A 25547-nucleotide genomic window follows, 5' to 3' on the forward strand; every position below is an offset into this window, starting at 1 on the left:
AGCACCCACAGGCGTGCATCGTCGACCTACCCCTTTACCTTAACCCTCCGTGGGCCCACCACCTGATCCCCAACCCTCGTACCCGACAATTCCGGCACTTCCACCCTTACGGATACCTACCAACCCCTACACAGAAACGTATACCCACCCTTAAGCTGTAGACATAGAGGCAGGGGTACGCCGAGACAGAACGTAGCCAACTGGGTCAATACTGGTACTCCCTGCCCACCCCGTGTCCTTCGCAGCCCCTATTTTCACCAGCCCTGCAACGAACCTACACCTAGACCGCTTAGAGAAGCCGATGCCACCTAGTTGCACCAGTCTCTAAGGGATGATCGACGGGATGCGTGAACCACCCTGAAAGGCTACAAATGTACCCGATCCGCACCTGCCCCTATTTTTTCATCTCTTTCATCCCCTATTTTTTTATGACGGATCCCCTGTTGCCTTTCCTTCTTTTTTCTTTCCCCTCCACAAGACCGCCTTGACGATGAAAGGGCTTGACGCTGATGGAGTCTTCTCGAACGGTACTCGTTACTTCTCTTTGACCGGATAAAACTTGACACCAGGTATAATTATCTACGAGTATCTACATAAATGTTTTATCTAGGCGATTATCTTTTCGTAATAACTTCATCCACCCCTATTCTCCGTATACCTATGTACGTTGTAATAATTCACGTTTATTGGAATATAATGCCGGGTATGATCTTTATCGATCCGTCAGGAACCATCAGGATCCATAATGAGAATGACGAAGGAGGGGTCGTTGCGATTATGTAATGGAGGCCGTTTAAATAATTATCTAGATCCTGAATGAACTGAGTCCTTCGACTTCGCGTGCGTGACGAACTGTATTTCTATGATAATTTTTGTTTAGTTACGTCATAGCCATAGGTTACACGTATTCATATAGAAATATTTCGAGCAGATTTACGAAGCTCTTGGAGTCTAAGATTATTCATTTTTATCTATAATTTCATTGATTAACAATGTTTTTTTTTTTTTTTTTTTTTTTTTTTTTTTTTTTTTTTTTTTTTTTTTTTTTTTTTTTTTTTTTTTTTTCTCGAGCATCGCGTGGAATTAATTTTCACTGATCATTTATTCTATTTCTTTGATATCCCATGCGTTATGTATCTCAAGATAGTTTAATATCTTAGACTGAAGTACAGACTTTAGTGTAAGGAGCAGAGAACTTGCCACTAAAGGTCTTTAGGTCCAAGCAGTTTACTCTGGCTCAAGGTAATTAAGGGTTTTCGTGGAAAGCACAGCAGTGTGTATATATATATATATATATATATACTTTTAAAATGTCTAGTCTAGCACTCTACAGGTTGTTTCACTCCTACGCGAAAATCCAGACGTTCTTGCGACCCTTTGACCCTCCTTTTAGCAAGGTTTCAAAACTCTTATCATTTCTCATAAATTTTTAGAGATTTATCTCGATACTTAGAGATCCATTGGTTTTAGCTGACAAATGTTTCTTTTTATTAGGATTTTTTATTTTTTTTTTTATTTTTTTCATCATTTCACTCGTCCGGTGATCAAGGGGTTGGTCGAATATTCTCTGTGATTTATTATTAATGCTGGAAGCTGCACGGGATTCTTGAATTTTTCTAACAACGTCTACGGAATTTTCGAGTCGGATGCGACAACGTGAGAAACTACCTGTCAGATCTATTCGACGATAACTTCGTTCCGACTGGAAAAATTTTCTGCCAAAGTTTCACAACTGCGAGTCTCCGTCGAGAATGAAACGTGCGAACGGATGTATAAAGAATTTTCATAAATTGGCAAATCTGAAATTGCAAAATTTTCAATTATTCACAAGGAAAGGTCCTTATCAGGATTTTCGTTTGAAACATTTTTTTCTATGTCATCCAATCCAAAAAGCCAATTCGATACTTACAATTTGTATACGCCAGAATGTATTTTGTAAAAATTTTTTATTATTTTCATACTTTCCCATAGCAAATCCTGTATTCTCACTGATATTCCAATTAGCCTGGGAAAACACGCATGCAAATTTCTCTCGGGATCCGTTCATTATTTTTTATCATGCAAATGTACGACCGAGTGAAAACTAATCGTAATACCTGCCGTTGCGTTAAGCCATAACTACCAACCTTGTACTGTAAGCCTATATGTATATACATATACGAAAATTTAAGATTTTCAGGTTGGCACCGACTTACCTATTCTTAATCAATTTTTCGAAAGAAAATTAATCTGCGTCGTATAACGAACCCAGTACAGACTTTCGGGAAGTTTCATTGGCTGCCCAATTTTTCTAATTACTTAACGTTGAAGGCTACCCTTTCGAAAGCACCGCCATTAATTTGCCCACTAAGGTTTTACGAGTAAAACGAAATTCCGGGCCAAAATAATGACTATCGGATCGTGGCGTTTTACGCTCCTATCTACCGAAGGAGATACGTGGCACGGAAGATGCTAGGAAAATATTGAACGAGATTTGAAAAATGATAAGAGGTAAGATAAGAATCGTCTAAGTAATTTTTTTTTTATAACGATTTCTTAAAGGAAATGGAAACTTGGACAAGATTAAGTTCTGCACTGGAGTTCGGTGTTATATCTATACCGATTGAAATGGATATTGAAGACGATTTTCATAGATCGGTTATACAGGGTTATTCGGAAGTATTGTGCCAGCTGAAATTGGCACGTTCATTTGATTTGTATCAATTTAGATGGTACAACCATCTTCAGCCGACACAATGGCTCTGAAGAATATTGTGTAGATGGAAGGATTGTCGAGATTTCTTTGTCCGTTTACTGTATGCACAAAAAATTGGAAAAAAAAATGAAAATAGGAATTTAAAAAAAAAATATCAAAATTAAATGGTACTGTAAAGTGAGGACAGAACTAATTTAGTAGAAAGCGTTTCTGTATAGGTTTAATGCATTTTACATTATTTATATGATATTTACATATTTAAGCTTTCCATAATGATATATCTATATATAATAAAAGTTTACTGGTTAGGATATGTGTATGAAGTTCATATGTATAATGTTGCTGGCTAATTGGAATTTTATGGGAATGTCTGTCGTGTGGGTAACAAGTGGATTTTATGTATTTTAATCCTTTTTTTTTCTAATTAACTTTTTCGTATATATTATTCTTCGTATTTGGTCCAGGGATAAATAAATCCATTACGTTAGCCCGGAATAGGAGATCTTCAATGATATTATACAGTTAGATCGAACCGCTTCGTAACGGGAAATTGAATCGACAAATTTTATTTTCTGCTAAATATTTTTGTTGTTATTGTAGACAAGGAATTCGTACGTACTTTTGCCGTCATAATGTATTTATTGTATTTGTTAAATAATGCCTAGTAAAATATTATTTGTCAAATATTAATGTATACAGTGGAAGAAGAAGATGGAAACATAAAGGGGAAATTGATAGGATTTTTGAATTTGAGAAATATGATATGTAATACATGTTCTTTTTTTTTTTAATGTCGGTACCTCAGAACGGAAGTGACATATAGGAGATAGAAAAGGATAAACTTGACGTATTGACCATCAAATCAAATTTCTGTACATCCCTCTTTTTCTTTTTTTTCAAGAAGATATTTTCCTTGGGAATACAAGCTGTGCATCCGCGGTTCAAAAATTTGTTAGCTTAAATAATTTCTAATGGAAGCACTGTATCTCTGCTGGACGAACAAAAACTATTTGCTTTCTTCGTTGTATTGGATTTTATGTGTTCTCTTTGGGTTTCAGTTTTTCAACCCCTAACCCTGTGCAACGACTGTGAGGTTTTAGGGGAGATACGTGATACTTGTGAGATAGATAGGGGTAGAGAGAAAGAGGGAGAGAGAGAGAGTACTTCCGGTCGGAATAAACGGAAGTGAGCGAGATCTACGAAGAATTTTGACAATGGAAAATTTTGCAGATCTCAAGACAGCCGACGGGGTTCCAAAAACTCGAGAGGAGTTTCAAGGAGTCCTGTAAATCAAAATCAGGAAAGAAATAATACTTTCCTGCGTGTATATCCCGGTGAAAAGTGTTGCGAAAAAAAAGTGAGAAGAAAAATCGGAGAAAAAAGGAAAATTTCGAGGTTGTAAGAGAAAAGTGATTTTTGGAGTGAAAAAAAAATTGCCAAGGTGACGATGCGAGGTGTTGATAAAATCGAGGATAAATTTTTTATGTAAAAATGTGGAATCCTTATCCCCCAGTTATTCGCGACTGATGTCTTTCTTCGTTTCACCGTATTTCAGTAGCGTCCAATTTGCATATTCGAGCTTTTATTCAAATCCTTGATTCCTCGCGGAAGAAATGTTTTCGGATTCCTTCGAATTAAATGTCTCGAAGGATCCGTCGAAGAAATCGGCTACTTATGTATATTTTCGTACCGATCTTTGAAACACTTTTTATAAAATACAGTCGACTCTACCAGACGTCCATCTATATTCCCATCTGTAAGAAATGAACGTGAGATCCGCAACGTGCAGTCGATGGATTAAAAGGGAACTCGCAAATAATCTTTATTGTCTTTTCTGCACTTTCGGAAAATCCCTTATTCATTTTTAAGCCGTGAGATGGTGTCAACGAATCAAGATTCATCGTCCATTTTTGAAAGTATCTTAAGGGGAGTACTTTAATAATACGTAACGTATTGAATACGTATAAAATAAATTAAAAAAAATAAATAAAAAAAAAAGTACCTCGATATTCGACCAAATAAAAATCTTCATTTTTCAATATCCCATTGAGTATTCACGAGATTCTCTGTCGGACTTACTTATTAAAAAAAAATTTTAAAGTACACTGTACCAGACGACCAAACTGAGTTTTTATTTATTTTATTTAAAAGAAAAAAAAGTAGGCAAAGCGAAGAAACTTCGAAGCGAAGTATATCGAATTTGCTTATTCAATAAGTGAATAAAATTACCTCTTAGTAGTTGTTCATTTTTTTTCCCCCTACGGTTATGACGTCACTTATACAGATATAGAGGTAAAAACGTTTTTACGGCTGCTCGCGCAAAAATAGGACGGTTGTAAAGGAACGAGATTACGCGCAGGGGTTGTTACGAAGGGACGTTTTATAACACGTAAAAAATTACAAGCGCAATGAAGAAACCCGTGATAAGAGAAGTACTAGATAATATGAAAAGAAAAAAAAATGTCCCACCGCGTGTACACACAAGGGGGATATTGTCAAATTTGGAAAAAATTCATATTGTACCTGCGAAGAAACACTTGTCGGAGCTTTCGTACTTTTTTTTAAATGGTACTTTCGAAAAAGAATTTCTTTAGGATAATTTTGCAAATTTTTATGCCTCGTTATGAAATCTTTGGACCGTGTGAAATTTTGAATCCGATATATTTGTAAGTGTATGAAATATTTTTGAAACACCCTGTATATCGCTATCAGGATAACCTACCATGACCTGGGTTATTTTACAAAATATATTTGGGGTTAGAAACGTGGCTCTGCTTATTGACGAACCTTAATAGGATTGTTCTGTCGAATTTGCATAACGAAGTATCCCTTAGGTATTGCACATTTTACGTAATATCAATAGTGCATCCTGTTGCAACGTTTAACCCTTTATTACCCACCCGATCGTTATCCTGTAATATTCCACATCGTTTTACCCTGAAAACATCCCTATTAGAAGTTACATGCAGAATTTATGGACTCGTCTCATACACTTCGAACCCTCCCTAGAGATCGACTAGACGTTCTAAAGCATATACGCAAATTTCAAAGGGAAATATTATATAGGAAAAAAATTTTTTTTATTACTTTTGAATATCGCTTTAGTAGTTTTTGAGGCAGGCAAGATGTATAGTGTCGTAAGAAACAGTTTCAAAAGAATATAATATTAGTCCACATTCAGTGGTACCTGCCTTTAGAAAATATTCGCACAAGAAGCTCAGGAATGTAAAACCCTAATAACCTTATATTCGTACAGCTATGTTTTTAACGTAAAAATAAAATTGGATTTTGTCAAAAAGAAAAATGAAATTTTTTTTTCGGAAAATTCATAATCTCGCAAAGGTGTCTCTATACCTTGTGATTTTTCGATTTACGGTGATAAAGTGACTCCGACTACCGATTCAGATAACGTTCTCGCTTTCTGGTTCCCTTCGAATCGCCACCCTGATCCGAAGCTAAATTCTCGGGTTGTCGTGTAGTTACGCCAATGATCTTGAAGATTTGTTTTTGTTAAGGACGAGGTCGAATCTGCCGTAGAGACACAGTTTTCTTACCGATTTGCCCGGCAGAGGATAGTACCCGACGGAGACGTCTCGACGGACCGGCGCCCCGCTGGAGAGCGGTAGAGGGCTGTAGGGCAGGCGGAAACATAGTTTTGATACGGCTAAAGGCAGGGGAGTCCCGTACGTGCCAGTTGCGTTTGCTGATTTTACGCGTCCCCAAAAATCAACAGGATCCGTTAAGCTATCGTTCTTTCTGATAGGTTCCATCAGAGCTCTCGTTTTGGCGGAGTTGGGCCTGTTCCAGTCCAACTCCCAGCTCGTCAGACCCCTGTGACAAAAGAATCGGCTGGCGCCAGCCTGGCGTACGAATGCATGAGCGTAGGGTGGAGGGCCGAAGGTAACGTAGGATTTTTCGTAATCGGTATCGAGTTAGGAAACTACCATAGAATCTAAAGAAAAAAAGAGACACAAGAAACTTTGAAAATTCCTAAAAAATTCTCAAGGGGCTGAAACATCAAATTTCCTTTAACGGAGGTATGGTCAAAATGATGTTAATAATATTTGGAAAGTTGACGAGGGTGTGAGAATCATGATGGGGCCATGGCTACGTTTTCGTAAAAGGGATTAAGATAGTACGAATGTAAGGGAAAAAAATGTGTCGTATGAATTATGCATTACGTACCGATGATAAAGCAAATAAACTGTTGTTGGGTTCCGCAGCTTATCGCTAATAAATATAACATTAGCCGGGTAGCCATGTAACGTATAGTAAGGGGTGCCGTTACAAACCCCCATTCTAAATACGACTCGATGCTTATTTATGTTAATACAAATTTTCCTAGCTAGGTTTATCCAATCCCCAACCCTTCCATAGCTTCCGCCACTGTGATATACTAAATAAATAACGATTTGGTGAACTACCCTTAAACTAATTAGTACCCTTAAAAAATTACGAGCGAATAAAATCGAGCTTATACAATGAGTTGATATTATTAAATAATTTTTCTAACCCCTTCTGTAAAATTTATTTTTATCGCAGGTCATTAAGCTGACAAAGCTTAAGGGGTTATCGTCATCGTACTTCATGGTTACTTTATACGCTCTTAGGCTTAATTGAGTGAAATCATCATTAGGAATAGACTTAATGGTTTCGGGCAATAAGACGCTTTTTTTGCCATTAGACTGTACTTCAGTGCATACTGCAAATGTAAGGGGTTGTTATTTGGTAAAGAAACTAGTAAGAGGGTGTAGTCATGGCAACCAGGTTCATAATCAAGCCCTTACCGCCTCACGTCGCTACATCTTTGGAGACTTGAGGAGTCGAGGTAAACGCGAAAAAAGAGTTTAAACCATACTTCTCACTTGTTCCATACCATTTTCTATGTATTTTCGCACGCTGCTTACGAATCTGATGCTAGTTTCGCGATTGTGAAATCAAAATCGGTCGTACAGTTTAAAAGTTATGGCCAGCCGAACAGATGGATGTCATGAAAAATTAGGCTCATTTCACTGTCATAAGGAACCTTTAGGTTTCATCCAGAATCTAGAAGAGGTTAGAATATTGTATTTGGTGTTTATGTTAGACGAGACTAATTTTAACGCCATGGTTAATAGTAGCAAAAAATATCCCGTACCTACGCCAATGGTGGGATTTGGGATTCTGCGGTCAGGGGGAAGATTTTTGATAAATTCACTACAAGTAGGGAACGATTTCTAATCGTTATGTTTTTTTTCAGGTACCAGACACGTGCGAACTGCTATCCCGAGAAGCCTTGTGAATTGGTGCGAATGGTGATTTTGTAGAGGAGATACGGACTTGGACATTGAATCACGTGACAGGGACTAGACGTTCCCAAAGTGCAGTGGAGTAAAGCAGGGAAGTGCATTCACTTGATTTTCCAGAGAAATCCAGAATCTAGAAGGGTTTAGAATATTGTATTCAATGTATATGGTAAACGAGACGAATTTTAACGCTATGGTTAATAATAGCAAAAAAATACCCCTTACCTACGCCAATGTTGGGAATTGGGATTCTGCGGTCAGGGGGGAGATTTTTGATAAATCCACTACAAGTAGGGAGCAATTTCTAAATGTTATGTTTTTTTCAGGTACCAGACACGTGCGAACTGCTATCCCGAGAAGCCTTGTGAATTGGTGCGAATGGTGATTTTGTAGAGGAGATACGGACTTGGACATTGAATCACGTGACAGGGACTAGACGTTCGCAAAGTGCAGTGGAGTAAGGCGGGGAAGTGCATTCACTTGATTTTCCAGAGAAATGCAGCCAAGGTGCACCGATCGCCGGAAGTGGCAAGTCGAGTATCGAGTAAGTACGCCCACGTTCGGTTTACGTTAGTACTTCCACGATAAGTCAATTGAGAGAATTTCTATGGAATTTTGAATCGCTCTGTATATTTGCACAATTTTTGATTCGCTAATTAATTTGTTTTTCCTCGATAAACTTTTCAATCTTTCAGAGTTACTCGTTAATCCCCAGACGTTCAGGGATTAAAAAAAATAAAGTCAATGATTTTCAAATACTTGCTCTACGTCTTAATGCACTTTGATCGTGCAACTGGCATAGCCAGCAGTTTTCGAAAACTTCCAATGCAGTTCTTCCAGCAGTTCAGAGGTGCTACGACAGGGTCAACGAAAGGTTACAAGTTCTACGATAGGTTCAACGAAAGGTCTACAGGTTCTATAATTGATTATACGGAGGGTGAACAGAGTCTATATGAGCCCTGCGTGACCCTCCGTTCACTCCGAATATCCAGTTTCTGCAATTTTTGGAGTCTGGTTGGTTGAAATTTGTGTTTAGTTTCAATGCGCGATATTCTTCTTCAACCTGAGAGACTCCGGGCAAAAATCACAGGCAGTCCAGGTTCGACGGATTAATTTTATATAATATTAAAGGTCTATTGGGAGCATCGATTCAAATTCGGATAAATGATTAAAAAAGTATTTTATATATATATATATATTTTTAAAGTAACCACAAGCTGTGTAATTAACTTTGCGGATTTCCCCCGTTGGCCCCTTTGGTCTCTTCGTCTGACGCCACTTTAGAGACTACAGAGTTTCTAGTGTCATCATAAAGTTTACTTAACCAATTTCATGCATCCTTGATGCACTTTTTACTCAGGTTGAAAAAAGTGCACGCGATGTCAGTGATCCTTTTTTCTTTTTAAATTTTATTCACCAAGTTCAAGTGAAAGCAGAAGTTTTCGAAAAAATTTCTATTAACAATCCACACAATCATCACGTGTGTTTTTCATGACAATCAGCACAATCCGCACTTTTACTTTATTCAATGCGATTCCAGACTCAGGCGATTAGTGCACCTTTTTTTTCTATGAGCCATTTGAACTGCATGTATTCACGTGACCGGTTTATCACGCAAACTTTAAACATTCCTATACCTATGTATAATTCCACTCAATATGAACTCTGGATCATTATAATTTTAAAAAAAAAGTCATTTTTTAAAAAAAGTTCAGCTCGTACTTATTGCATATATCACGTGGCGAGTGCATCGGTCGAGATGATTGAACGAATCTGTCAAGTACTAAGATGAATGAATAGAAGTTGAAAAAGTGAAATTCAATTTTGGCGGGAAAGGAAATTAAATTCAAAATATTTTCACGATAATTGCACATGTATTTATTTGTTAATTTTTTGTCCTTTGAATTTTATAAGTATCCTGTATACAATTTCGCACGCATCCTTTGGTCCTTCGATATCCGAAATATCTTTTCATATCCATTCGCACGTGTGCAATTGTTTAGAAAAATTTTAACATGGGGTTACCAGCTCCAATTTTACGAATCTTATCGTACACGAAATCTGAACTAATTTACACGAAGGTCGCTTATCTTTTCCAAGAATATCGAGCAGCGCGAAAGTACCGTCACTCGATATTACAAGTCACGCGAGGAATATACCTAACCTGTTGTTTCAGATGATGTATTTTCATCGTTTACGATTAGTTGAGCTTTAATGCACTTGCACATGCACCTGTTGAGATACCCTGGCAAAGGCGCAATGCTATTTTGAGGTAAAATAAAAAAATTGTTTTCCTTAAATTTTACCCCACTTCCTTTTTTTTTCCCCAATTTGTTTTCTTCTTCAAGAAAGTCAACTATCTCTTGAATACACCAGGCTTCCTTCACCCGGTGTATACCTTTGGACTCGAGTCGTACAATAAAAGCTTTTCTTTCTATAGAAAGCTTTTATTATCCGATACCGCAAACACGCATATAGCGACACGTGTCTGTGGGATAAATAAACACTTCGGGCTATAAAAGCACGTGAATTGTTTATTGTCGGATTAAACAAATATTACAAAAAATAAAGGCAACTTGCAAGGGCACGTGACGTGCGATATTTATTCAATCCATCGTGACGAATATCGCGATATTGGTATCAGGCTTGATATTGGGATTTTTTAAATGATATTAAAAAAAAATTATTAAAAATGACTTTGGAGGTTAATGACGGTTTATTTTTAATGACCTACTTTTTTTTTTATTCAATACCTTAACTCGCTGTTATACGTTACATACATATACTGGACTTCATTTGTGCTTTTATTCACGCTTGATTCTGGCATCCTGGTTACGAAATATAAACTATTTTCTTCGGCTTTTTTACTATTGTTCGTCGAACAATGGAGACCCGCCTGAATCACACAATGCCAGGATAAATAAGAGGCTGATGGATAGGAACTTTGGTATTATTTGAGATGAATGAAAAAGAATTAGTTGAAAATAATAAAGTGTGGCGTATAACAAAATGGAAGGTGAGAGTGGTTGGTTTAAACTTGACGATCGAAAAGTTATATTTATTGTTACACCAATTCGATATATTGAATTTAAAAAACATTTATAGTTATCTTTTAACGTTATTTTCATCGTTTACTGTTTTCATGTATAGGTAGGTGGACGCGATTACGAGTACGGATTTGTCTTTTTCTTTTTTTTTCTTAAGGGATGATTATCGAAAATGAGACACCCAATTTTTTTAAAACTTTATATACGGTTAATTGTGTCTGATGCTTATTTTCTAGGTTGTGACAGAATTTTGACGTGTGACAGGTTAATTACAATTTTGTGTCATACGCAAAATTTCATGACACAAAGTGAGGGGATGAAAGGGAATATTATTTTTATGCAAAAATATTTTGGTGAACCTATCAGTGTTATAATGATAAAATGACATTTGGTTTGGGTGAATTTTTTTCATTATTCAATCAAAAATTATCACAAAAATGTTTGATAAGGTGTCGCGTTAGAACTTCCTATCGTTCATTGGAAACCATTTTGCGTTATGAAATAATAAATTAATTTTGCGATAAGAACTTTTTAATAGTCTATTACGTAACGCGAGATCAACAGTGTCGATTGAATAATAATGATAATGGTCTGTTTGGGAATACATGTACACGGATAATTAATTACTATTATTATCGATTATTAATGACAGATTGAGCGATTAGTTTCTCACGTGGTAAAACAGTTTTACAAAAAATATCATTAAAACGATGACGGCCTATAGTTTGAGAAATTATAATAAATCATTAACAATAGATTGAATTAGGCCGATCCTGTCATTTATACGTTCATTGAGACTTTGCCACTTTTTTTTATTGCTTGCCGTTCGTAATGATAATGCAAATTTCTGAATAATCAAATCTGTTCGGTATAATCGTATTTTTCTTTTCGTTATCGTATCACATCGGTAACAAAATATTTTCCATTTTATTAATTTTTATTTTTTTTTTTCTTTTCTCAATCATCTAAAAATCTCGTGCCTCGTCGTCGATTATCGCGACGCTTAATACTGCTATTTTGACTAAAGCGTCGGGACGACACTACCTAAAAATTAGACTATCGAGTAAATTTATCGTAATTCTAATATCTTTCTTCGATCGATGACTAATGTAAAATTTTTTTTTTAACTCATTCATCCTTACACTATAAATCTGCAGCGTTAATCAATACCGCAATATCATTTCAAAAGCCACTATAAATCTCTAAAATACCGATCAATTCGCCCGGCGACCGACCCTGCACATTTCAACATTAAAAATCAATTGTCAACCAGTGTGAGTTGACGAATTTTCAAATTTAAATTTTCCCGCTTCTATTTTTTTTTGTTTTCAAAGTACAATTCATAACGCGCGAGTCGATCGCAAAAACTGGTTGCCCTAAACACATCTGACTTTTCAACATGCGTAAAGTATTCAACTGTTAATGGAAAGAAAAATTCTGAAATATATAAATAGACGCTGGTCCATTTTTAATAGTAAAAAAAAAAAAGAAAAAAGCTGCAAAAATATATTTTTTTTTTCATTCAATTTTTCCCGCACCAATATACAAATACACGTTTCCTCGATAAACCAATTTAAAAGAAATAATAATGAAGGCCTTGGCGACTAGCGCTCATATCTATTCTGTCTTCTGCTACTGTGTCTTTGCTTTAAAGCTAACAAATTAATTGAACAGTCCCATTTACTCGTTCAATGCAATTAATACTAGGTATCACCGCCAGCGTGCTGGGACTTATTCTATAAAAAAAAAATGATCGACCATTTACATTCTCATCGGTTCCATCCCTCTTCCCAGCTATCATTGATTAATGATTGAGAAAACTGTTATTCTTCGAGATGAGCCCAGCGCTGCTCTCGGACATTGGTATCACTGCTGATTTTTCACCCTTTGGTAATTTCGTCCTGGACTTTATGTTGGGTTGCAGTCCCTTCAGGATATTCTGTAAGGAGGTAAAGTGAGCGTTAACCAACGCAGGAAGTAATCAACCCTCAGGGTAGTACCGTAGGGGATATATCTAATCCCGATCCTCTTATAGGAGGGTAGTTAAATTTGATTAGAGAGAGAGAGAGAGAGAGAGAGAGAGAGAGAGAGAGTGTGTTTCCTACATAAAATCATTAATAGTAAAATGATCTTACCTCTTTGATCGATCCAGGTGTAGTTACGACATAGTAAATAGCATAAGCCGGAATCCAAATCATGGATGAGAAGCTCATTGTGAATCCTAGAATTTCAGCCCACGTCGGATATTTATACGTATTACCATATGTCAATGGTTCATACTGTACGCATTGAAAGACGAAGATAAACTGAATAGAGGAACGATAAATTGATTAATATATTAATTAATAATTAAAATGACGAATCCATTGATATTGATAAACGTACTGCCATGATAATAGGGGCAAAGACCAGCCAGCATATGTACCAAAATTTATTCAATCTTATTCCCATCATCTGGTGTATACAGTCGCAAAATTTTTGAGTACCAAATATCCAGGATATCGCTATGGTTTGGAAGAAGCAAACCCAGAGAATGGACATTCCGCTTGCTGAGTAGAAATCCATTAGTTGGAATATATAGACGCCACCCTGAAAATATAAATAATAATTATCTATACTTGTTATTGAAAAAAAAAAAATATGATAAATTTGAATTTCTTCATTTTCAGAATATCCCCAAATTCACTTACGTGAGTCACCATGGGAACGCCAAGCAGAAACATCAGCAGGCAAATTGCTATTGTAAATTTGTTACGATGAGGTCGCAGAGTGTCTGGCCAATTGTCAACGACTCCGGTAATGAAGGACTCGACGATACAAAATTCACTGTCAATGCCCAGTATCTGTCAAGGATCAAGGACATTGATTATTCCTGAAGATCGAAAGACTTAGTTGGAACCTAAAGTTATTGTAAGTTGCAGGATTAACTAGTGTCTCACGATAAGCATAACGAAGAAGATAATGGCCCAGATCGGCGCACCAGGCAGCTTCAGGACGACCTCAGGATACGTGAGGAAGACCAGACCTGGTCCGCTCTTGACGACCTGAGATACCTCGGTGCCTAGTTCCAAAGCTATATGACCCAGGATAGAGAATGTCACGCAGCCGGCCAATAAACATGTCAATGTGTTTACTACGCATGTAATCAGTGCATCTCTGCAAGTCAAAACTTTCGTTTTTATGGATTTGGAGCGTCGACCTTACGAGGTGATGTATACGGTAAATATTGAGCCGATTGAAAATCGATACCTTATTGATACTTACTTATAACAGTTGTGATGAAATTTATTGTAGGATCCCAATGCTGGCAGTGCACCTGTACCGATGCTGTACGCGAAGAATATCTGGGTGGCACCGTCGATCCATGGTCTAGGACTCAGTAGCTCTTCCCATCTTGGTGTCACGTAGTAGAGAAGACCCTCATCGGCCCCATCCAAGGTCACCGCTCTTCCCAAAAGAATGAAAAGCACCACGTACGGGAACAACGCCGAAAACCAGATGATCTTACCGCTCTGGTGAAGACCACGGCGGATGATGAAGTAGACCAGTAGCCATCCAAGTATCAGACATCCTAGTAGCTCCCATTGCATCCCGCCAATTTCTTCGATGCCACTTGTGATGCCAAGTACACGGCGACTGGGAAAAATTAGAATATTATTCTTTGTTACATTTTTTTTTTATCATTCGCTACTTACTTCCAATACTCCTCCACTGGTGTTGTATGATGTATCGTGGCGTTACTGGTCATACTTGTAGTTTCCGCTTTACTGGCGTTCCTGTGCCGGTCGTCAAAACAGCCTTCAGTGTTCCACCAGTTTCCTGAAATTTTACAAACAGTTGTAAATTCGCGCAATGGGAAGTGAATTTTTTTTATAATTACCACAACCGCTCCATGGCAATCCTGGCAAATTTGCGAATGTGCTAATTAGGTAGAATAGCGTCCAGGATATGATGATACAGTAGTATATGTCGAGAAAGAAGACTATTGTCATTGTGGCGTAACCGACCCCTATAAATAATATAATTTTAAATATCAATTAATTACGTTAGATATATAATTATTTAATTATATTAATTAGAAACCTTGTAACAAAGGACACAATTGTCCTACGAGCGTCATTCCGCCAGCTCCGAGGTACTGTCCGATAGCGACTTCCTGGAAGAATATCGGTATTCCGCAAAATATCATGGCGATTCCATAAGTGACCAAAAATGCGCCTGAAATGATGTTTCGAGAGATTTTCAAAAATTTGTTAAACCTAACGTAACTTTATAACTGACGAGTCTATTTACCGCCGCCATTTCTGTAGCATAGATATGGAAATCGCCACACGTTTCCCAAACCGACAGAGACGCTAATGCAGGAGAATAGAAAATCCAATTTATTGTCCCAGCCACCGCGTTCCGCTTGCTCCTCGCGATTAGCTACAGCCGTAGGTTCACCCTGGGGCGACGACACGACCATCTTCGGCACCGTCTTCGACGATTCACCGGCTGTAGTCGACTTCGCTTTGAATTCTATGAAAGTCTGATCCGGATCAACCGGTTCCCCTTCGTCTCCCCAATAATACATCTTCTCAGTCATCTTTCTGAAATGTCTGTCAGTCACGAAACAATAATTTTATCTCTTATTACCCTACAACAAGATCAAGCATTTAGCAATAATTTATATAAACGATAATTAGACGGAATTAGAATCCCTATCTGGAAGCTTAGTACCAGTCAATTTCTTATTCCTTTGCAAAATCATTTGACCTTCGCTAATACTCATTTATTATAGATAACGCAAGGGACACGCGAACTAACATAACTTGTCATAATGATTAATTATTGGCTAGATTAGGGAGAAATAATTCATATTATCGATTAATTACTGGAAACTAGAATACACTGTATAATTTCATAGGACTTCGGTCAAAAGTATCGCGCGTGATACATGTATTGCGTCATAGTTTCATATATGAAATAATATATAGGGATGATTTCGTCATCCCTCTCCGAATCATTAATAATTATAACCCGCAAAATTATCTACTGCGTGACGGAGTGCAGTTCTATTCTTGAAATCACTTGTCTCTCTCTTTCTTGTTTTCCTCGGTAATTCATCCCTTCCACTTGCGCCCCAAACACCGTGGCTCCAACCCTCTAGTCTCTTGCCGAAGAGGGGGGACTCGCACGTGTACGTGTATAAGGGATGAATGTCTGCGACTTAGAGGGATGCTGAACGCAAAATCAATAGGGACGTTTTACACCATGCTTAGCGTACACGTGGATGTGAGTACGGACGAGACAACATAGTGGAGAAGCTACTGGCACATGTGCTATGTTGTCTACTGGTTGTTTCAAAATCGACCCTCGTCATAATTTTAAGAAAAATACACAGTACACGAGCAACAGTATATGTGGATTATTTTTAGTGACTATAAAAATATTAATTTCTTGTATTTTATATAAATAATTTTATCGTTCGTACAAATATTGTTATGTGCCAGGCGAAACGATTGTGCAATGTCCGTTTGTGAAAATTAATACTGATCGGTTTCCAAGGGGCATGTAAATCGTCACTGCATGGTGTGAAACTACCCTTGTACCAAATTCATTATTATTTGCACTAACTATTAGGCACTGTTCACTGACTACATTTTTGTCGCACTTCGATAACTGATAATTATTTTTAAAAAAGTATCACGTCACAATATAGCATTGCGCGTCGGTATTCCAAGGGCTGGTTTCGAGCGACCTACCTCACAAGGGATGTCGTTGTAGAATAATACTTCAGCGCAGCGCAAGGAGTGTCACCGGATGTGCGCATGCGCGCTCTTGCAAGCCAGCCTCACGTATTATGAGAAAAGAAGACAAAACATATATATATATACATATAACATGCAAGGGATGAAATGGGGGAATATTTTCTTCCTTTACTAATTCGGTTCATTGTCGTTCGTCGGGTATCTTTATTCAAAAATAAATATTCTACAAATATCGTATCAATGGCAATTTTCAAATTTCGTTTCCTTCAACAGCCACTAGACTTATCGCTGGAATTGCTGGGTATCACTGTATGGCACCCTCTCCTATGACGCAATTGTCGGGGAGAATATTTATCTTCCGGTTCCTTAGTTTCCGTTATACCCATAACAGTCCGCAAGGACTTCATGGACGTTTTTCGCGGGACGTCCTTGAGACTGGAAAAATTTGGTCTGGGCGTCCAATTAGTCCCATAGGAAATTGGATGTATCTCGCGTCGTGGATGCGTCACTTCCGTCGACAATTCGGAACGACACTCGTCGCAAACTGAACTCCCTTCACTTTCCTCAGCCACGGTTTGTTTGCTGGCGATAATCGCGTTTGGCATTCTGAAAGAAAAGGATTCGTCAAATTGTCCTGTAGGATCCTTGGATAATGCTAGGGAAATATCGGATAAAGAAATTTCTATGTCTGTGACTAAGTGAAAATCTGACGTCGACATTGTAAGTGGGTCCTAATTTAGACTTGAGGTCGTGACTTATCGTGAAGATAAAATCAAGAGTGGGAGTGGTTAGCTGGAAGGAATTGGTCATCGAGATAAAAGATTTCCTGTGTTTTCTTTCCTCGTAAATAGTCTACGTGCTTCCAGCGTCTAATTGCGAGTAGAAATTAAACCAGACTTACAGTCCTAATGATAATGAATAATCGAAAGTTTTTTTTTATATTTTAGGAACGGAATATTCATTTGGAAAAATCGGATCCGGAAATGGCCAAGGGGTTTACGAAAATTGAGAATGTCTTGAGTTTGCCAACCTGCCAGGGGACCAAGGAAGATAACCGGAAACTAGTACGAGGATATCCTGAATGACGCTTACAACGTCCTGTAGGAAATTTAAGACTTGACACGTTGAAATTGCGCAACCGAGACTGGTAATGGCGACGATCATTGAGATTATCCAGCTTATGAAACCAGCCGAAAGAACCGGAGGTTGTACAGGAGGTGGATAATACGAGGACCATACTCGCTGCCACCAAGGATATGATGTACCACGGTATTCGGATTCCTAAAATATAGAAAAAAAAATTTGAAAATTTTCTTTCTCGATACACAAAGTTTGCCTGTACTCACGTAACTCCAGTACGACCAGACTGAACAGTAAAGGACTCTTTGAAAAATGAGCCAGAGCCAAAGACAGCTGTTCAGTAAAAACCAGCTGACTGAAATCTTAGAAATTATTTTTTTCTTATGGTAGTATTGATTATTATTGATTTTTTTTTTATTTCTTTACCTGCAGTGTCTTGTACAATGATTTTTTACAGTCGAGCCATTTGAGAACCGGCGGATTTTTCCAAAGTGTCATACCAATCGCCGTAAGGATTATGAATGACGGTAAAGTATGGATGAAATCTGGTCCCACGGCAATTTTGGCGTATTCACGGAAAACCTTGTGTTGTAAAAAAAGGACCTCGTGCGGCACTGAGAGATATGTCAGCACTTGAGAGTGTAAAGCGCTCAGACAGGACATCACTAAAACGGTACATCAGCTTAGACAATTTTTTCGTCTCCAGCTGAATCGAGCATCTGTTGCAGGACGTGAAAATATTAAAATCCTGCAGGACTCGTGTGCCGATATTTGACGTTATCGTGAAAACATTGGAAAAGCGTTTTTAATTTCCTTCTTTTGTTGCGAGCAATCGATTCTCTAGGAATTTTTTTGATATTTTTATAAATAGTGACAAAGCATAAAGATTTCGATACGTCTAAAGAATTTATGCATAATAATAAAATGACAAATAATGTATTGGCTTTTATTACACGCTCTTCGAGCGTACAGTGTGAACCATGCTTTATATCTAGAAAAATACCAAAATATCTAATGCTAAATATAATTCTAGTCCGTCCTGGAGAACGCAATGTTCTCCGTGTTCTCCAATGTGATTATTTACAATTATTTACATCAGTCCTGTGGCCATTTTTTGTTTATTTAAATAAGGAAATAATCAGGACCGACGAAAGAGCCACATTTTGGAAAATCTTCTGGTGGGGGAATCATGTCACTCTGTTCTCCAACCTGAAGAATAAGGTCTAAGCCTCTGGTCCATCCTGATGCATGTTCGTCCCTCAGCATCCAAAATCCTGAAGAAGAAAAAAAATGTTAAATGTACAAGTATATAATTTTTTTTTTACAAATCTCAAACTTTAATTACCAGGATTGTCGGCTTTGAATCGCAATGCAACTGCGCCATATTTTGGTACAGTCACTGTGTCTTTTAAAGGCGCGCAATCCAAATTCCTCGAAAACAGTGCACCGTCTTCATCCAAATCCTTAATGTCCTTAAGAGCAATGCTCTTGCCAAATTTGCGTGCAGCTACCACGTGAAAACTGTAGCCATGAAGATGATAAACCAGATCATCGAGGCCACCTATAAAAAAAAAACGCGTATTTCAAGTAAAATTTAATTTTCATAAATTCATTCATGAACAAGAATCGATACGAATAAGAGAAAAGTTTTATCCTTTCCAGAAAAAAAATTTCAAACAGAAATTTCAAACCACTAACACCGATTTCATTATACGAGGTGGTATTGAATGTTGGCCAAAAGCGTAAAAAAAAAAAAACTCCTGCTGTAAAACTTCCTTAGAAATCATAACTCAGCCGACCTTAGAATAAAGGGAGGCCCTAATGTGTTTGTAAAAAATGGCCGAAGGGTGAAGCTACGATCAATAACTCCTGTTTTCCCAGCCTCCACGTGGACTCTGAGATGTGGCTCAAGGTTTCCGAGTCAAGGCTACGTCACTGTAACACTATTTGCTCAGACCTACTTCAAGGTATCCCAAATTTCACCTACTTCATACGACCCAAATTATTTAATCATCATACAATCCAACTTTGACCTTTGACCCAATTGCATAATTGATTAAATACAAAATTTCATTATCTCCACGCAAAATTAATCTCTGTCTCGAAATTTCAGTGATGGTCACCTTGGTCCAGAAGAATAATCTCAACAGTTGCACCCAGAGGAATACGACGCACGTGAACGCATTCGCACGTAGGAGATTCATTGCCGGCGTCGCGACGACAGTTACCCGACGCCCTTGTCTCGTCTCCGTCGGAATCGCCTCCACCGCCACATATCAGACCCTGCGCCACGTCATCACGCTGGGTCAATAACGGGGATGACGGAAACGTGAAAGTCGCGTTGTCCACATTCAATACTCTGGCATCCACTTGACCGCTTCCTATAATTTTATAGACTCTTAAGATAATTAATTTTAAAAAATAATCAAATTATAAATCTTACCTGTAAAATCTGCAGACTGTATTTTGTAATTGATAGGAAGATAGAGAGTCACGTCCATTCTTTTCTTTGTTAATGATTTATACATCTTGCGCATTGCTTTCATTTCCGTTAAGCATAATTTCACTGGATTTTCACAATTCTCTATTATATTGGTTGTCATTGCCAATTCTTTCTGAAGAATATTGTCAATATCATCGTTATGGGCGATTTTGTTTTTTTCTGAAAGATTCACTTCCGGACTTCCTTTATACTTGAGTATTGCTTCTCCATTAAGGATATTGTCCTCACACGCTTCACTGGCTTCCACATTGATTCTGTATGTGAATATCCGTTTATTTGTTTTCAATACAAAATCCACACGTTCCCCTGAAACGAAGGTGATCGATTACTCAAACTTGTAAATGATTCTGTAAAATAATTGTTTTCAGAAATTCACAATCAGCACCTTTGGCAAGACTGATCGAAGTCACTTGTTGTGGACTGACAGGATGACCGTCCAGAGCGATAACCAGTAAGGGATGATCATCGATGGAAATCATCATTGGACAAGAACCGGATCCTCCTGCATTGGCTACACGGAATCTGTGTCGACGACCTGGGATGACTTTGAAGGTCGTCAAAGGTACTTGAGGTCCACCAGGTTGACGTCCTTTACCATTGACAAGGATTATCGATGATTTGAAATTAGCATCGGTACCGGCTGTATGCTGCCACTGTGTGATCAGCATCACGTGATTGGGATCATCAATGTCGTACAACGCTCTGTGAAGTTCTCTGAGGTCTGCCTGTCGCACGATCAACGAGCCAAAGATTCCATCAGCCATGTCAGCACCTAGTTAAACGGCGATCATTGGGTTTTAAAATATTTTACGTAATTCATAAAATTTACGTGACTTTCAAGTAATAACCAGAGTGAGCGTGCCAGAGATGAGTTCCTGGTGCTGCTGCACGAAATTTATATTGAAATGTCGTGTAACTCGGTATAGGACATTGAGTAATCAATGGAGCCCCATCCATACAGGGTGTTTCAATTTGTGATTGACCACGCCAATGAACAGCGGCAGCTTTACCCGGTAGACGATTCACCACGTCGACAACCAGAATATCATTTTCGCAAACCTGAAAATATACATTATTTAATAGTAATAATAATTTCGATCAATCTTCATTTATTTACTAAATTACAGTTTCGATGGTTATCAATAATTATCGGTGACTTGGTAATTTATAGATTCCCCATTAAAATCAATAAATAATTCTTAGACTTTTATTTACAAAATTAATTTCAAGCGGATAGAGATTAGATTTTTTTCTAATGAATTACAATATCATGTCACCTGTATACTTGGTCCAGGCATTTGTCGATTGGCTGTCAATAATCCTCGTTTCTGTCCATCGGCGGAAACGCAATGATTGGCGAGACAGGCTGTTTCATTCGCGGGACAGTCGCCGCAAGATCTAATGAAAATATAAAATTTCGTCAAAGCATAATTTTCGAAAAATTTCTTCCAAGTCAAAAATACGAATTTCGAGGAAATTTTCACAGCCCTCAGTGCCTCCACCATTGGTTGCAGTTACGTAAGAACGCATAGCGGCCATCGGAGTAAGCAAAGACCAGTAATTGTAAATTACTGGCCTGTTACCTGTTTGACGTAATAGCCATTAAAAATCATTATGACGCAACAGTCGTAAGAGCACATTATCAACACGATCAAGAATAAATATTAGGTCACGGAAAAGTGGAGTACATAAAGTAATACACACATCGCCTAAGATAATTAAAGAAATTTCAAATGAAAAAATTACCCAAACAAATTTTTTATACGAATTTTCATAAGAGATTCGTTAAAAATTACTTTTTTTCCCTAGTAACAAAATCGAATAAAAATTTTTCATCCTCGAGTATTTTTTATCAAATCGCTCAGTCTCGATAGGCTCTTTAATTCGAGTATAAATTTTTTCATTCTTTTTTTCAATATTAATTTTTTTTATCTCACTTGCTAAGTGACTGGAAGACTTCCAGTGTCAGTTTGACCCGACAGATCATTGGCCAGTCCAAATGATGACACGGACGATCGCATGATAGGAACGTCTGTTCTGTAACAAATAATTTTACAAATCCACAATCGACTCGCATAACAGACATTTATTTCACGCAATTGAGACTTTTGAGATTTTATAATTTTTCTTTAACCCCCCATACAGAAAAATTCACTTACTGGGTGTGTAATGACTGAAATGCAAAATAGTCGCTGCAGCTGCTATCATCATCACTACTATAGTGAGTCGTAGGAAATAAGTGGTAGGTGATACCAAACGTTGAACATATTTTGAATGGTGCATCGTCAACCTGATACTATTGTTAGACACTAACAAGAGGTGAGACCACTGCTATTTATACGTGAAGCTGAAAGAATTTTTCAAAATTTCATACGCGACTCGGTCAGTACGAAATTACAAAAAGTATCTAAAAATGCATTTTTTTCATTATATAAATTGAGCAATTAATTGATAAAAAATCGTGACTACGAATCAGTACTACAATCTGCTAAACTTTGCTGCATGTTTTCGTTAGATTCCTCAATTTCGTGACTGGCCAATATAATGAGACTTAAAAAATAAATAAAAACAGTATCGATGCGCAAGATGAAATAGTATAAAATGACGAAATCTAAAAAAAAAAGCATATTCCTAGAATTTCACTAAAAACCTTATCGATCTTAATACCAGAAACATCTTCATTAATCTGCAAGACATTCTAGCAAGATGAATGATAAATATGAAAAAAGGATTTCACGGGGACGTAAGATGTTCCCAGAAAGTAATGGCTTAATAATGCAACATAGATTAATGTTGATAAAAGCGACTGAAACGTAATACGTATGAGAAAGGATAATCACACGAAAATCAGCGATCCTCGCATAATCGTACCAATATGCAATAATCAATCAGCACAATTTCAACGATTAAATACATATACATATATACATATCGATGAACGAGTCGCGAAAACAATGAAAATTGAAATTTAACAAAAAAAAAGCGGCATAATTTAGCAATTTACTAAAAATCTTCGCTAAAGTCAAATATTGAAAAGAATTTATAAATAATATTGACAGATTTGCACGGGGAAACGAAAATTGTCGTTTTTAAGACATTTTCAAATAGCCCAATGCGAAAGTGTCAATAAAAAATATATCACAGCACCACGCAAACACTTCCGTAAGCACATGCAGGATATCCAAGGGACACGTGGTCCTACGCCAAAGTCGTAGACACGGCCATTCGCATCGACGCACGAGACACGAGTGTTCGGAGAGAATTGAATTACAGTGAGAGAGACGAGAGCTTTCGGCGGTAAATTAGGGGCCCGTTATTGCAGATACCAGGTAGAGGTACCAACTGGTCCCCAGCTGTACGCAGAGGCCGACACCCTTAACAGTACAGTATATAAGAAACCTTATGTACTTCTAGCCCGTAACGCTTTTCGTACATAGTGAAGGTGGAATATGTGTCAGACTTTGAAGTAGTGAAAGTTGCGGAGCAGGCAGACAGAACTGCCCCACGTTTATCCCGGGCTGGCAAAGATAAAACGTCCTTCCATCTCTCAATTCTACAAACACTTTCATCCTTCGACCTTTCTCCTTTTTGCTGCGGTTGTATCTGGCGCTGGACCAAACCGGGATTTCACTTTCGCTGTACGACGATGCTAAATAAAAAATACCACTTGGAGACACCGCAGAGCCATTGTCGTAGGACGTTTAAAAAATTCTTGTTACAAAGCTAATGCCATTTCACTGTACCATTTGAGGATCATTATGATTTAGTATAAATAGTCGGTTTGCCTTCTGGCGATATTTTCGTTTAATGAAACATGGATTTTTGAGGAATTACTTTCTAAAGAAATTATCTTTCTGATGCTGTACGAGTTGACGATTTAAAAATCAATCTTGACTTATTGAACTGAACTTTTTTTTGGTGATCAAGGGTGTCCGTGTAAATTGTACTTTTAAAATTTTTCTTGTAACTTAGTTTACCTTAATTTATTCTATTTCATAAAGAACTTATATGTTGGGTTTGTACATTGTATGGTAAAGAGAAACGTCATACAAACTTTTTCCTATTTACATTTACGGAGTTATACTCGTTCAATGTGTATATAGACATCAATCGTGGTGAATCGTATGTATCTACATATGGTAGATAAGTACCGATGTGCAATACATAACCTGTAGTATAACAAAGAAAAAAGAGAAAGTGAAACCGGATGAAATTAATATTTTTATAAGTGTACTGGTACGTGAAATTCTTATTGGTCCGAATATTTTTTATGTATCATACAAATTGATAGTAACAGACGGTTACTGTTTTAATTATATACCAGCTGTATTGTTCTTGGTTATATGGTCTCGCCTAGTCAGGTACTGAATGCAATCTATTGCAGCAGGTTATTTACCTCAACAAATAAATCCACGACTCATCCTCGTTCGCCATTTTATATGTACGAAACTGCATGCGTTTACTAGGGTTTATATAGTGCGAATTATTGCGACCGTTTGCAACCGGTGTCGAGACAATAGAAAGTTTGTAAAAAGCAGTCTATATTTTTACAAATGACATTTCGTAGAAAATATCTATTACCTATTATAAATTACTTTCTCCTAATGAATACGAGAGAGGTGTAAAAACGAAAGTTTTTACTTCGCAATTTCAAGAGTTCTTATGCAGTATATTTTTCTTGCCGAAAGACTGTTTTTTAGCTTGTATACGTAGTATATTGTGACTCTGTTTCTAAAATGAAAATTAATTGTTGTGCTAATAACAAATACATAAAATACGGTAAATTATTTGTTATATGTATATTAGGTGTTGGTTGTAGTACCATAAACCGGTTTTTGTTATCTTTAATTAAACCTAGTAAACGCAAGAGCGAGCTAGTCATGAGTCCTTACTGGCCCAATGCACTTACAAATGCTCCAGTGACGGTCGAGTACTGGGCTACTTTTGTGTTTATTAGGAAAATTATTGTAGTCAAAAATTGTAAATTGCTTATCTTATTTATTGATATATTTATATGTACCTGGTACAGGTGTTAAATATATGATGGTGGCTACTACCGAACCAAGTCCGACGAAAATGGCGAACCTGAAGACCATTTTCACGTATGATGAATACCTGTGATTTCTTGATTCTTGATGCACAAAGCTAACGGGATTTCGAGTGTGCAAGAGTACGACGAACTTGCCA

The 25547-nt window shown here is 37.4% G+C and overlaps 3 protein-coding genes and 2 long non-coding RNA genes across 10 annotated transcripts in view; 2 read left to right on the plus strand and 3 right to left on the minus strand.

Annotated features, from left to right (window-relative positions):
* The window catches only part of LOC112494869, a 26143-nt gene extending 12056 nt beyond the window's left edge, over positions 1-14087 (plus strand). Inside the window, exons 4-7 of the long non-coding RNA XR_003060777.1 lie at positions 7935-8149; positions 8307-8524; positions 13697-13823; positions 13949-14087. This is a non-coding gene — a long non-coding RNA (uncharacterized LOC112494869). The remainder of the gene's footprint in view (positions 1-7934; positions 8150-8306; positions 8525-13696; positions 13824-13948) is intronic.
* On the minus strand, positions 10678-16970 carry LOC107271165 (sodium- and chloride-dependent GABA transporter 1). Of its 3 annotated transcripts, none has more exons than XM_025088365.1 (11): positions 16772-16970; positions 15321-15625; positions 15111-15245; positions 14908-15036; positions 14723-14846; positions 14292-14663; positions 13967-14183; positions 13718-13870; positions 13413-13616; positions 13163-13333; positions 10678-12966 (listed from the first exon to the last, which is right to left on the minus strand). In XM_025088365.1, exons 1-11 carry the CDS (start codon positions 16837-16839, stop codon positions 12832-12834), a joined length of 2013 nt encoding a protein of 670 aa, XP_024944133.1. In that variant the 5' UTR covers positions 16840-16970; the 3' UTR covers positions 10678-12831. The 3 variants fall into 3 exon arrangements, with proteins under 3 accessions (XP_024944133.1, XP_024944135.1, XP_024944134.1); XM_025088367.1 differs by having other exon boundaries at positions 16644-16798; XM_025088366.1 differs by having other exon boundaries at positions 16501-16798.
* LOC107271120 lies at positions 16916-18657 on the minus strand. Its single transcript, XM_025088374.1, has 4 exons — positions 18284-18657; positions 18124-18219; positions 17808-18058; positions 16916-17383 (listed from the first exon to the last, which is right to left on the minus strand). The coding sequence occupies exons 1-4, from the start codon at positions 18518-18520 to the stop codon at positions 17044-17046; spliced, it is 924 nt and encodes a 307-aa protein (XP_024944142.1). The 5' UTR covers positions 18521-18657; the 3' UTR covers positions 16916-17043.
* On the plus strand, positions 17916-20069 carry LOC112494870. 2 transcript variants are annotated; one of them, XR_003060780.1, is made up of 3 exons: positions 17916-18046; positions 18315-18530; positions 19971-20069. It is a non-coding gene; the product is annotated as an uncharacterized LOC112494870 (long non-coding RNA). The 2 variants fall into 2 exon arrangements; XR_003060779.1 differs by lacking the exon at positions 17916-18046 and adding an exon at positions 18065-18243.
* On the minus strand, positions 18790-25540 carry LOC107271167 (laccase-4). 3 transcript variants are annotated; one of them, XM_015746832.2, is made up of 10 exons: positions 25381-25495; positions 22520-22707; positions 22298-22397; positions 21638-21758; positions 21209-21419; positions 20746-21132; positions 20301-20666; positions 19981-20238; positions 19203-19418; positions 18790-19131 (listed from the first exon to the last, which is right to left on the minus strand). In XM_015746832.2, exons 2-10 carry the CDS (start codon positions 22641-22643, stop codon positions 18980-18982), a joined length of 1935 nt encoding a protein of 644 aa, XP_015602318.1. In that variant the 5' UTR covers positions 22644-22707; positions 25381-25495; the 3' UTR covers positions 18790-18979. The 3 variants fall into 3 exon arrangements, with proteins under 3 accessions (XP_015602318.1, XP_015602315.1, XP_015602319.1); XM_015746829.2 differs by lacking the exon at positions 25381-25495 and adding an exon at positions 23508-23646; XM_015746833.2 differs by lacking the exon at positions 22520-22707 and having other exon boundaries at positions 25381-25540.
* Between the last annotated feature and the right edge of the window lie 7 nt (positions 25541-25547).

The sequence above is a fragment of the Cephus cinctus genome, unplaced genomic scaffold (assembly GCF_000341935.2).
Source record: "Cephus cinctus unplaced genomic scaffold, Ccin1 Ccin1_scaffold0921, whole genome shotgun sequence".
NCBI classification, from domain to species: domain Eukaryota; kingdom Metazoa; phylum Arthropoda; class Insecta; order Hymenoptera; family Cephidae; genus Cephus; species Cephus cinctus.